Source organism: Pseudophryne corroboree, chromosome 5, assembly GCF_028390025.1.
Source record: "Pseudophryne corroboree isolate aPseCor3 chromosome 5, aPseCor3.hap2, whole genome shotgun sequence".
Classification (NCBI taxonomy): Eukaryota; Metazoa; Chordata; class Amphibia; order Anura; family Myobatrachidae; genus Pseudophryne; species Pseudophryne corroboree.
Window position 1 is genome coordinate 296,176,287 of NC_086448.1, and position 14,394 is coordinate 296,190,680.

General features: G+C 45.4%; 1 protein-coding gene across 4 annotated transcripts in view; it reads left to right on the top strand.

The window, feature by feature from the left end:
• LARS2 (leucyl-tRNA synthetase 2, mitochondrial) overlaps window positions 1-14,394 on the top strand; it is a 706,190-nt gene that overhangs the window by 311,335 nt on the left and 380,461 nt on the right. For all 4 annotated transcript variants that reach the window (XR_010177698.1, XM_063922423.1, XM_063922424.1 and 1 more), the window contains one exon: window positions 422-482. Coding sequence is in view for 3 of the 4 variants with exons in the window: in XM_063922423.1 (XP_063778493.1) it covers window positions 422-482 (61 nt within the window). In the remaining variant the exon portion in view is untranslated. The remainder of the gene's footprint in view (window positions 1-421; window positions 483-14,394) is intronic.

The window sequence follows — 14,394 nt, forward strand, 5'->3', positions numbered from 1 at the left end:
ACCAGACATACAGAGGGGCAGATGTATTAAGCCTGGAGAAGTGATAAGTGGAAGGTTATAATGCACCAGCCAATCAGCTCCTAACTGTCATTTTTCAAACCCGTAATGATTGGCTGGTGTGATATCACCTTCCACTTATCATTGCTTTATCATTTCTCTAGGTTTAATACATCTGCCTCAGAGTTGCAAATCATACAGAGTTGCCCACATAACAAGTATTTACAAGATTGAGAAGTATGTATAAATGTGGTTGCCAACATCTCTTCTTCTAAAAACCCGCACTTTAGTAAATATACCACCTAGACTTTTTCCCAATTATGTCAGACCCAACTGTTGCCACTAATGCACGCTATTATTTTCCAAAATCTGATTTATTTGACAACGTATTAAAACATCCATGTAATATAATTGTATCTTTCAGTAATATTGAGAACATGAGGCAGCAGCTGGAAAGGATAGGCCTGTCGTTTAGCTGGGATAGGGTAAGTGAAGAGCAATGATTTTTTTTATATCAGTGTTATGTGATCAGTGTGTAACTTACTGTTATGTCGGGGTCAATTCCGAGTTGATCGCTTTCAAGCTACTTTTTGCAGCGCTGCGATCAGATAGTCGCCGCCTATAGGGGAGTGTATTTTGCAATGCACAGGCATTGCAAGTGTGCGAACGCCTGTGCAGCCGAGCTCTGCAAAAACATTTTGTGCAGTTTCTGAGTAGCTCTGAACTTACTCAGCCCTTGCGATCACTTCAGCCTGTCTGGTCCCGGAATTGACGTCAGACACCCGCCCTGCAAACGCTTGGACACGCCTGCGTTTTTCCAAACACTCCCAGAAAACGGTCAGTTGACACCCATAAACGCCCTCTTCCTGTCAATCTCCTTGCGATTGGCTGTGCGACTGAATTCTTCATTAAATCCATCTCTCAGCAACGATCCGCTTCGCACCCATATGATGCGCCTGTGCATTGCGGTCCATACAGATGCGCAGTAGTGACCTGATTGCTGCACTGCGAAAAATGGCAGCGTGTGAACAGGTCGGAATGACCCCCTTAGTTCCTTGCCATTTATATTCTCTGTTTATTACATTGAACAAACATTCTAGTATTCACAGCATAGTTTTTTTTTCTTCTGTCTCTTTTAAAGATGGTCTCTCATTATTTTTATTATTATAAAAGTAGCTGCAGCATTTTATTTATGATGATACTAATATCACATTTCTTCTGACTAAAGTTCATGTATTAACAGCAATGGTAGTGCATATGAATCTGCTTGATTAAGACATGGGCGGGAATTCCATTAGGGTGAGGGTTAGCTAGGCAAAAACCTTGCGGACCTCACGACGCAGGTATACACGCTCCTGACCAGTGGTGGTCTCCGCAGCTCCCATGGTCTCCTCTATATCTTTACATTAGGTATAGGGCTAAGAGGAGTGGGGGCTGCTGGGAGGCTGAGGCTGCAGGGAGATGTAGCTCTCCCAGTTGCTGCGTCTGGGTGGGGTGGGGTGGGGGTGAATACAATCACACAGACTTATGGTCATACACACACACACACACACACACACACACACACACACTTACCCACGCTCATATACACTCATGCACACTCCCATACACCTCACACACCTATACTCACCGCTGCTGCAGGAGTCTGTATCACGACACTGGAGGAGAAGACTCCACTTCAGAAGGTGACTAATTAAGCTAATTTGGAACTTCTAATTGCTTCATTATTCCTTAGGGGGAAGTTTCTTGGATTTTTCCTAAAAATAACGGTTTTAGGAAAAATTAGCCGTGCTCTGGAGGTACACCGCTCATTTTCATTTTCAGCCCACTAAATGAATAGCAAAACCCCGTGCCATGAGGTTTTTAGGATTTCTCACCCTCAGTTGAATTCCCCCCTTGGTATCTACATTCTTGTAGAGTATCTGGAATGTGAGGTTGGTCTCTGCCTCTATCCTTGATGAATCTATTTACAACTATATTCACTTTACTGATAACTTTTCAATGTTTGTTACATTGCACGGAAATGGCATATCCCTTAAGGTGGGTACACACTAAAAGATATATCTGCAGATCAATTGATCTGCAGATATATCTATGGACGGATCGGGCAGTGTGTTCAGCATACACACTGCCCGATCCGTCGGGGACTGACGTCATGAACTGGGCGGGCGTGTACACATGCCCGCCCAGTTCACCTGTCAATCACCGCCGGCCGCCGCAGCATGTGTACGGGCGGTCGGCCGACCGCCCCGTACACACACAGTGACGCGCCAATAAATCGGTAGATATATTGGCCGTCGGCTGTGCTGCGCGGCCGACGTGATACGTCTGTGAACGACGGAGTTCACAGACGTATCGGCCGTACACACTGGCCGACGGTCCCGCGATATATCGGCCGTTCAAGAGAACGGCCGATATATCGACCAGTGTGTACGGGCCTTAAGATCTATCACATTGTGCCTGAGAGTACATTTGACAGCTTCAGTGAGTGAAACATCTGCTCTTTGCGTGGGGAGAGATTCAGTGAGCAGACAGGGAGTGCGCCCACAGCTCGGGAGGAGACAGGGAGATCTCATTTAGATATTATTACTGCTGCCTCAATGTGAAACCAGTCTGTGTATGTAATAGAGATACAAAAAAATTTAAAATGAAAAATTTTCTTTCAAATTATTAGTTTTAATTTTGACCTATTATATGACATTCTTAAAACATATTAAAAAAAGATGAATAGATCTTCAGTAATGGCTCCAATGTTGACATTTTTAGCCTTCTAATCAGTAAAATGTCAGCTACTTCTAAAGCTGATCAGCACCTGTTAAAAATTTAAATAACATAATCTATATTGTATCTATAGCCTAATGCTTCCGGCCTTCAGCATAGAAAAGCTTTTCTTATGCATCAATGTTAGTTTTTATGATAATTCCACACAATACTGATGATTGATTGACAATTACATTTTGAGATCTAATTAATGTACACTATAACAAATAACTGCTGCGTTATCCCAGAATCGTTGCCAATGTAAGAGTGTAGGAATAATAAGTATTCACACTGTTCCATGAGAAGAAGACTTTTTACAACACAAACTATGGTGGGATTCACTTACCTGCAATAACCCATTGTTGGATGACTCAATTATGGGCAGAGCCCTGGTGGAGGAATACATACTAATTACCTGCGGTTGGGATGCCAATTGTCAAGATCCTGATAGCGGCATCCCGCCCGCCAGAATGCCAGCAGTGGGGTGAGCGCTAAAAGTCCCCTAGCGGGCTCGATGACTTGCTGCATTTGCCACAGGTTCTGTTCTCATGCTGTGTGTGACATGGACACCATCCCTGTGTATTCCATTTGTTGTCGGGTTTCCAGTGTTAGGATCCTGACAGCCAGCAAGTTGATTGCATCCCCTGGTGGAAACATGAACACTGGGGTACACAAGCTGCCAACATATGGCACTGGACAGTTGGTTTGGGCGTCACCTGACATTCCAGGCCAGGACAAGCTCTGTGTCAGGCACTTCAGTGTAAGGTCTATCTCCGGGTTACTGTCAAAAGTGGTTTCATGGGTATCCGACACCAGTTACGCAGGAAAGCTCCCTGGGGGACCAGTTGGACATATTCCCTGTCTGGCCTATCCACTTCTGTCTTCCTGGCTACCCTGTAGCTTAACCCTTCCTTCCAGGTTACACTCCCTGTCCTCATTCTGTAAAGGTCGCTGCCAGCTTGGTGCCTCATGCCTTCCAGGGATGGGTTAGAGAGCTGAGCCTCCCTAATCTCCTGCCTGCAGCCCTTACTTTCTTTTAAATTAGGATGCTCTACAGCGGGATCTAAGTTGGGATTGCTAGGGTCAGTCATAGTGAAGTCCTTGTGGCCACTCAAACGTACTGCCAGAGTTTGCAAACCACTAGGGACAGGAGCATCATTGTGTACCCCAACAGGATCCAATGTGCTGGGACCAACGTCCTCTGTGTTGCTTGGGGGCATAGACATATCAGAAATAAAAGGCATGTTGGGTAGCTGTGCTGATCTAGCCGCTCTAATTGTTTCCTCTGGGCTGGTTGATGCTGTAATTAGCTATGTCTAGCTACTGTGGTCTCTTCCTCTGGGTTGTGCTGGTGCAGATGGTGATGACTGTATTCTGGCTGCCAGACTCCAGATGATGGCGTTGACCTTCCACTACCAAGATCATTTCCAATCACTACATCAGTTGGGAGGCAATCCATGATGGCAACATCTCACTCTTGGCCAGCTCCCTACTCCAGTTGGACAGTACTACAGCAGGATCAATAAGGTGGGGGCACACTACGGTGATTGTGGCCCCAGAGTCTCTTAGACCTTCTCGCTGTAGGGGGTTTCCTTTTGGACCGTCTGCAGGTGGCGCCACATATTTTGTGGGGGCTTCTTGTCCATGCAGGTGACTCTCTCTGCCACTTTGCATGCACCTCTATGAGTTAAACAAGCAAAACGTTATCCCAATTTCCCTCACTGTTTTGAAAAAGCATTGTTCCTGACTCTGAGTTGCACCCAAATACAGCCGTGTTGTATTCTTGGAAATTAATGTGAATCTTTGTATTCAGAGATGTCCACATCTGTGCGGCCATACCACCACTATTTCCCACATGTGAGAGTAGCCGTGATCACTGTCAGCATGTGTGCTCATACATCATTGCTAGAGTTGCATCACCCACATGTGACCACTGTCAGCACGTGTGCCCATACAGTACATCATTGCTAGAGTCGCACCACCACTATCACTCATATGTGAAAATAGATGTCACCACTATCAGCACGTTGAAAGGATATGTCCCTATATTCTTTAACCCTCGATGTGATGGCCTCTCAGACGTCTGTGAGTGTAAACCTTTAGCCACAAGGAACATGCACAACACAAGCAGTAAAGATTCACACTGTTTATTGTTCGTTTAACAAAAGTATATAAAAGAAAGGATTTAGGGCGTGTATATCCCAAGTCAATAACTAATTGGACAGAACACAAAAAGGGGCTAACATAACATGATTGGCTAGGAACTGCCGCAGTGGAAGGATATGCATATATGGGCAAGTTTGTATTTCAAATAGGGAGGTTGTTCACACGGTATAAGAAAAAGATAAGAGACAAGGACAGTAGCAAGGAATGTGCTGGAACATTAAGTTCTATAACACAAGCAATTCTATGACATTGAAGCAGAGACGAGCTTTAACCCTTTCAATCCCCTCTTAGAATCATTATTGTTATACTATATGATTCTTGCAAAGCTTACGTCTTTCTGCACACCAATGGCGCAATTTTTAGCCTGAGCGGGAGTTGCAGTAATTGTTGGGCATTTTAAGAAGGGTTAATCGTTGGGTTAATGATGTTCCGTGTTTATCCTTTTCATCTAAGGCTTCAGCGGGCTTATAGCCCCATGGGGTACCTGTGTTCCAGGCAGCCGCGGACCATGAGCTGCAATCATTTCCCCAGTTATGGCCTGTAACGCAAATATAGGGTACCTCGGGGCTTAGGTTGTCTGTGGTGTCAGCGCGGATCTGGTAGTCAACAGACTTTTGGACAGCAGCTAGTTGGGGGAATTGGAAATAATCTAGTATGTAGGTTGCGGTGTATGTGGTGGAAGAGTTATACCATAGTGTCAGTTTCCCTTATTCTGAGTTATATCAACCTCAGTCATTGAGAGGGGAAAATGGGCCAGTAGGGCTATCAAGATAGTCCCCAGGGTAAAGATAGGGGGCAGGTTCTTCATCGTTTTCTGTTCTTCTGTCTTCGCTAGGTGGGAGGTCAGGGCTGTCTGCCCCGGTTCGTACCTCACTGGAATCACTTGCTTCCCTCTCTAGGTCTGGTCTAGGAACCTTTTTTACTCGGGAAGCATGGATCCAGGTGGGACTCTCTTCTGTCAGGACTGCGGTTCGGGTTACAGCAACGACTTCCGCCTCTGGGCCATAGGTGAAGTCTCCTGGGCTCTTGCTGCGGGGGAGGATCTTCACCACTACTCTGTCTCCGACCTTAAAAGGGTGTGTTGGTTCCTGTGGATTCAGAGGGTTTTTTACAAGCGACATCATGTTCAATTTCATCAAGTTTGGTTATGAGGGCCCTGACATACTCTTCCCTTATAAATTCTAGATCTCCTTCCTGTATCATCAACGGTTTCTTAGCCCAGGGTGTGGGGAAGGGTCTACCCATTAGTATTTCAAAGGGTGAGTATCCTAGAGTTTTCTGTGGGGTCATTCTGATTTCTGCTAGGATAATGGGAAGGACCTGCTTCCATTTGTGGAAGGTACCTCCTGTGGCCTTCCTTAGTTTGTCTTTGAGGGTCCTATTCATTCTTCCTACGACCCCTGAACTCTGCAGGTGGTACGGGATGTGAAACTTCCACTCCACCTGCAGAGCTTTTACTAAGGCCTGTGTGATTTTGGCTGTAAAGGCTGAGCCTTTATCACTATTTATTTGCAGGGGGCACCCCCATCTAGGGATGATTTTCTGTGTTAGGATTCTTGCTACTGTCTTGGCATCCTCTGACTTAGTTAGGAATACTTCTGGCCAGCGAGAGAACATATCTACAATGACCAGGGCATATTCTTGTTTACCTGTACCAGGGATATGGGTAAAATCAATTTGTAAGTGTGTAAAAGGGGTGGTGGGGTATTCAAGATGCTGGTGTTTAGCTTTATTAGGGTTGTTAGGGTTGTTCCTGAGGCAAGTGATGCATCTGCTAACATACTGGTCCACAAGTGATTTGGCATTAGTGACATAAAAATCATTGGTTAGTAGGAGGAGTGTTGTGGCTTCACCACGGTGACCAACACCACGGCAATGGGCAACGAGCAAAGGGGCACTGGACTGGGGTATACAGGGTTTCCCCTCTTTGCAGATTAATCCTGATTTAGGATTTTTTCTGCAGAATTGGGTAAGTCCAGTCGGAGAGATCAGTATTAGTCGCAGCAGCTTGAAGTTGAGTGAGCAGATGGACGTTGTCAAGGGAGGGACATGCTCTAGTGAGTGCAATGAGTTCTGCAGCTTGCGCGGACTGATAAGGTATTGGCAGGGTTTCCAACACAGTGTCAGGGAGGGTGACAATGGCATAGCCAGCCTGGTATGTATTGTCATTGGGCCTACTACAGGAGCCGTCAACAAAAACTATGTCTGCGCCTGGTATGGGAACGGGAGACATGTCAAGTCTGGGAGAAGTTTCAGCTTCAATGGAAGCAGCACAGCCATGTAGGTCGGGTGGTTCATCCTCGGGACCTTTCAAGCCTAAAAGGGCATTGAGAATGGGTGCAGGGCCAGAAGAACTAGCAGTGTACTTGATGGTAAGGGTAGGGTTACTCAAAAGGAGTACTTCATATCCACTAAGGCGTTGTGCTGACATGTGCTGTGTGTGCAAGCCTTTAAGTATTGCCAGGACATCATGTGTGGTGTGGAGTACTGTGATGTGGCCTAAAGTGAGGGTAGTGGCCATTTCTGCAACCATTGCACAGGCTGCCAAAGCCCTGAGGCAGGCAGGCATACCTTGCACAGACACTGGCATGACTTTGGAAAAAAAATGCCACGGGGCGCAACTTCCCTCCATGAAACTGTGTGAGCACCCCCGCCATGGTTTTACAATTGTCCCTTGCATATAGATGGAAAGGTAGTACATAATTGGGGAGGCCAAGTGCCGGACTTTTCATCAACATACATTTTAAACTTTCATATGCAGTTAACATTTCTTGTGACCATTGTACAGTTTTAGGTTTGTCCTTCAGTGTGGCTTGTCTCAAAATGTTATCATAATAAGAGCAATCAGATATCCACTGTCTGCAGTAATTTACCATACCCAGGAAGGACAGTAGTTCCTTCTGGGTAGTTGGGGTGACCAGGCCCAATACAGACTGTATGCGTTGTGGACTGATTTTCCTCTCTCCCTGAGTGAGCACAAAACCTAAGTAATCAACATGCTTTTTACATCATTGCATTTTTGTTTTGGACACCTTGTGTCCACATTCACAAAGCCAGTTTAGTAATGAAACACCATCCTCTCGGCAGGCCTCCTCAGTTTGACTACAGAGCAGCAGATCATCTGCATACTGTAGCAGGACTGAACCATGGTGAGGTTGCCAGGGCCCCAATGTGGCCTGGAGACAACAGGTGCGTCAATAATCTGCACCAGGTAAGTTGTTTACCCTTAAAAGAAAAGGCAAAAAGTAATTGTGTCTGTGAATCTACAGGTATGCTGAAAAAAGGCATTCTTCAAATCAATTACAGAGAAGAACGCAGCATCTGCAGGGATTGCAGAAATGAGTGAGTTTACATCTGGAACAATTGGTGCAATTGGGACAATTAACTGATTGATCGCTCTGAGATCCTGTACAAATCTTATACTGCCATCAGCTTTGGCAACAGGGTTCACAGGAGAATAGTATGGTGATACAATATGTCTGAGAATACCCTGTTGTAAGAATTGCTGTATCATGGGGCGGAGACCTTCTATCTTTTCTGGTGAGAGGGGATACTGCATAGGTCAGAACACAAAACACTGGTTGTTGCACCGCTGTCCACTAAAAAGGGAATTTTACTTCCATTTATAATAAGTGGCAGCAGAGGTGAATCTTTACTATGACGGGTGAGTTGAATAAAGGCTGGGATACCCTCCTCCGGGCCCCGTCAGTGCGCGGGGTCTTTGGAATCTTCCCTGACTGCGGGGTTGGTTCTGTCTGTCAAAGCGTCTGGAGTTCTGATAGTTATGAGTGAGTGCAGGTTTCTTTACATCAAAACACCCTGCAGCCTCTTTCTCATACAGATGTTTTTTTTTTCAAAATCTATCGTACTATCAGAAGTCCAGGAAGAGACGTTAGACGTTTTGCTTAACAGAAACTATGACAGAAGGTAGAAGGTTGTTAATGAAGGTGGAAATGAGTAAGCTTTCTGAGTTAAGCAAAGGTAAGCCAGCGTCATCTGTCCAGCAGTCCTTAAACCTTTTCCAAAACTCAGTAACAGACTCCGAAGGTTTCTGTTTACAAGCTACAGCGACAGGCAAAAAAGCACAGTCAAAGGAGCACGGGTTTTAAAGACTTCCTTCATATGTGTATAGCTGCGTCCTTTGCAAGCTTTGCGCAAATAAGATATACAGCCATCGAGGGTAATAGTGGGCTTGGGACAGTGTTTTACTATTATCTAAACTCTGGGCTACTGGTGCGTTAGGGATAGAGCTAGTGGACGCACCCTCCAGCAGTGGAGTTGGAGGCGATCCCATCTGGTGTGAAAGGGTTACTGCTGCCAAGAGATCTGTGTCTCCGAGCGCAGGATACATTGGAATGCAAGGGGGAGGCGAGAGGGATTTCAAAGACTTACAGTTTCTCACTTCTTCGCTTCTGTGCTGTTGGGAACTGACATTTTTTTTTTAATCCTCCATATAGAAAGGGTAATTACTGCCTTCCCGTAGGAATGGGTCCTGTCCTGCTTTCTCTGTCCATCCCGCTAAATTATCCACCCAGGGGTTAACTAAGTAATACTCTGAGGTAGAGTTGCGGGCGACATACATCTTGCATGTCTCACCAGGGAGGGGCGGGGGATATGTAGTTTTTTTTACTCTGACTAGAGCCCATTGTCAGACAGTAATATAAATCAACAGTACAACTTTAAAAGAAAATATCTAAAATTTACAACACTCTACTTACTATACATGCATCAGCTAACCAGTTAATTAGTCATTGACAATATCACAATATTATCTGTATAGTGAGAACATGAAATCTTTTGACGTGTACGATACTTACCATTCGTACAAGATGTCAGAAAAATACAGCGTTTTAAACAGGAAGCAGGAAAAGTGTTTGAGTAAAGATATCTGGCAGACGAAAACTTACCAGCCGTCTGGACCAAATATAAGAACTTATCTCACTACAAACATACAAGAATATATAGACGATCAAATCGAGGTATTCTCTACGTTACGTATAGACCCCAGGTCTATTTTTAAGTATCCCAGATACTAACGTCACGTTATGTATAGACTCCCAGGTCTATTTTAAGTATCCCAGATACTAACGTCTTTGGAGAATTGCGCTTGGACCCCTGGTCCCTTCTCAGACGTATCTTTAAGTCCCAGACATTAAAGATGTTTGGTCACGTGTTCCCAGAACACTGACACGGATTCAGCTTCAGTGTATGACCGCAATCCCGTATGGCAAAGACAGACAATAAATTCTCTATCTTTACCATCCAGGGACGATCACTGAATCGCGGACGTAGCCCCCACTTGAAAGGATATGTCCCTATATTCTTTAACCCTCGATGTGATGGCCTCTCAGACGTCTGTGAGTGTAAACCTTTAGCCACAAGGAACATGCACAACACAAGCAGTAAAGATTCACACTGTTTATTGTTCGTTTAACAAAAGTATATAAAAGAAAGGATTTAGGGCGTGTATATCCCAAGTCAATAACTAATTGGACAGAACACAAAAAGGGGCTAACATAACATGATTGGCTAGGAACTGCCGCAGTGGAAGGATATGCATATATGGGCAAGTTTGTATTTCAAATAGGGAGGTTGTTCACACGGTATAAGAAAAAGATAAGAGACAAGGACAGTAGCAAGGAATGTGCTGGAACATTAAGTTCTATAACACAAGCAATTCTATGACATTGAAGCAGAGACGAGCTTTAACCCTTTCACACGTGTCCTGATAAATCATTGCTAGGGTCGCACCACCTCTATGTAAGAGTAGCCATGACCATTATCAGCACAGTACATTACCTCGTACATTGCTAGAGTCGCACCAAACAGCCCCTCTCAGCGTGCCAGGTCCCGTGAGACTCTGCTGGCATCAGACGTCCTTGTTGCATCTTTTTTTGCTGTAAAAATCTTAGTTGCAAAGTATAGACTGTGCTGATTAATTTGATATGTGACACTTGTATATCTGTATGCTACCGAGTCCATGAATCTGTATATGACGTGCTACAATGCAGCAGCCGCAGCTTTTTTCCAATACAAGTTCTGTTCTGCTCCATATACAGACTCACTCATATGCAGATATACAAGTGTTGTATAGCAAATTAATCAGCACAGTCTTTTGGTGCGTCCTAGTTGCATCGCATTGTGACTAAGACGCATTTACGTAAAAAAAAAAGACACCAGACGCTTGTAGAGTAGTACGGGACCTGGCGGCTGACTCCTGCCAAGCATCTCGCATACCGTGGCGTATTGAGAATAGATATATGAGGACACATCTGCATGTTTGTCACAGAATAGCCTATAATACCGCCTATATGATTATGACTCCCTCAGAACACTTAGCTTACATGTGAACGAACACCAGTTACACCCACTCAGCTGCAAGTGGATGAGTTACATACATCTCTGAATTATCTGTCATTACTCAGAGTTACCTATGCAGGCTCAGATACATGCACAAGGTGAAAAATCGCAAGATCCGTCTGCAAAAAGGGCTTTGCTTACAATTTGGAACCAGGCCCTTTGTATTTACATTAGCATAGAATTTATTCACACACAGCCCTATTAATCATGACTTTTTTTATGGATGTATTGTGTTAAACCTTCAAGCTGCCATATAGCTTTTCTTTACAAGCGATTACATTGTACCACAATCTAGCATAAGCTGTCACTATTGTCCGCCATAATAATGTCACTTCTCACAGTGGATCTGCGAAAACTGTGTTGAAGTACATCTTGCAAACAATTCATTCTTCTAGCACAGCGTGATTTCAGCAACATTCTCTTCTCTCGTACAATCAATGCCAATATGTCTTTATGCTGCCTGTGTCATTAGCGCTACATTACAGCAACAGCAAGCAGGATCCGCTTTATGGATTCTCTAGAACATCCTGACAGTAAAAGGAATTATGTTGTTAAGTGTTCCCCATGTTACATTATGTGCATCCCAACAGTAATACTCCTTGGCACACACGGAGAGTGGAGATATAGCTCTCAGTATATATGTAAAGCAGCTGCCAGTCTAACCTGGAGCACAGGTTTGTTTTCTAGTTATTTGTAAATAAGGAACAACAATATTTGCATACAAGATGAGTCTAGTACTGTATAATCTCTTTGGCTCAGTATTGTCATCCATATTCCTTGTATACATGTAAATGCATGTTCTTTATGCTATATGTTGGGTTAAGCCGGCTGTCTGCCATTAATAGAAAGGCAAGTTATTGTTTGTTTCTCTGACGTCCTAGTGGATGCTGGGGACTCCGTAAGGACCATGGGGAATAGACGGGCTCCGCAGGAGACTGGGCACACTAAAAGAAAGATTTGGTACTACCTGGTGTGCACTGGCTCCTCCCTCTATGCCCCTCCTCCAGACCTCAGTTAGATTTCTGTGCCCGGCCGAGCTGGATGCACACTAGGGGCTCTCCTGAGCTCCTAGAAAGAAAGTATATGTTAGGTTTTTTATTTTACAGTGAGACCTGCTGGCAACAGGCTCACTGCAACGAGGGACTAAGGGGAGAAGAAGTGAACCTACCTGCTTGCAGCTAGCTTGGGCTTCTTAGGCTACTGGACACCATTAGCTCCAGAGGGATCGACCGCAGGACCCGTCCTTGGTGTTCGTTCCCGGAGCCGCGCCGCCGTCCCCCTTACAGAGCCAGAAGCAAGAAGATGGTCCGGAAAATCGGCGGCAGAAGACTTCAGTCTTCACCAAGGTAGCGCACAGCACTGCAGCTGTGCGCCATTGCTCCTCATACACACTTCACACTCCGGTCACTGAGGGTGCAGGGCGCTGGGGGGGGGGCGCCCTGAGCAGCAATAATATCACCTTGGCTGGCAAAATAACCACAATATATAGCCCCAGAGGCTATATATGTGGTAATTACCCCTGCCAGAATACAGAGAAAAGCGGGAGAAAAGTCTGCCGAAAAAGGGGCAGAGCCATCTCCCTCAGCACACTAGCGCCATTACTCCCTCACAGTTCCGCTGGAAGGAAGCTCCCTGACTCTCCCCTGCAGTCTACACTACAGAAAAGGGTAAAAAAGAGAGGGGGGGCACAGATTTGAGGCGCAGTAAATATTATAGCAGCTATAGGGGACATAATTCAGTTAGTCCCTGCATTATATAGCGCTCTGGTGTGTGCTGGCATACTCTCTCTCTGTCTCCCCAAAGGGCTTTTGTGGGGTCCTGTCTCCTTTAAGAGCATTCCCTGTGTGTGTGTGCGGTGTGTCGGTACGGCTGTGTCGACATGTTTGATGAGACTTATGTGGAGGCGGAGCAGATGCCTATAAATGTGATGTCACCCCCTGCGGGGCAGACACCTGAGTGGATGGACTTATGGAAGGAATTACGTGCAAGTGTCGACTCCTTACATAAAAAATTTGACGACATGCCAAATGCGGGACAGCCGGCTTCTCAGCTCGTACCTGCCCAGGCAATTCAAAGGCCATCAGGGGCTCTAAAACGCCCACTACCTCAGATGGCAGACACAGATGTCGACACGGATACTGATACTAGTGTCGACGACGATGAGTCAAATTTAATGTCCACTAGGGCCATTCGTTGCATGATTGAGGCAATGAAAGAGGTTTTACACCTTTCTGATATAAACCCAGGTACCTCAAAAAAGGGTATTATGTTTGGGGAGAAAAAACTACCAATAGTTTTTCCCCCATCTGAAGAATTAAATGAAGTGTGTGAAGAAGCGTGGGCTTTCCCTGATAAGAAATTGGTGATTTAAAAAAAAATTACTAATGGCGTTCCCTTTCTCGCCAGAGGATAGGTCACGTTGGGAAACTCCCCCTAGGGTGGATAAAGCGCTCACACGTTTGTCTAAAAAGGTGGCACTACCGTCTCCGGATACGGCCGCCCTAAAGGAACCTGCTGATAGAAAGCAGGAGGCTATCCTAAAGTCTATATATACACACACTGGTGTTATACTGAGACCAGCTATTGCTTCAGCGTGGATGTGCAGTGCTGCTGCTGCTTGGTCAGATTCCCTGTCGGAAAATATTGACACCCTGGACAGGGACACTATATTGCTAACCGTAGAGCATATAAAAGACTCAGTCTTGTACATGAGAGATGCACAGAGGGAGATCTGCCGGCTGGCATCTAGAATAAGTGCATTGTCCATTTCTGCTAGGAGAGGCTTATGGACTCGGCAGTGGACAGGGGATGCAGATTCTAAAAGGCACATGGAAGTTTTGCCTTATAAGGGTGAGGAGTTATTCGGGGATGGTCTCTCAGACCTTGTTTCCACAGCAACAGCTGGGAAGTCAGCATTTTTACCCCATGTCCCCTCACAGCCTAAGAAAGCGCCGTATTATCAGGTACAGTCCTTTCGACCCCAGAAAAACAGGCGGGGAAAAGGCGGGTCCTTTCTGTCTAGAGGCAGAGGAAGGGGAAAAAAGCTGCACCACGCAGCAGGTTCCCAGGAACAAAAGTCCTCCCCCGCTTCTTCCAAATCCGCCGCATGAC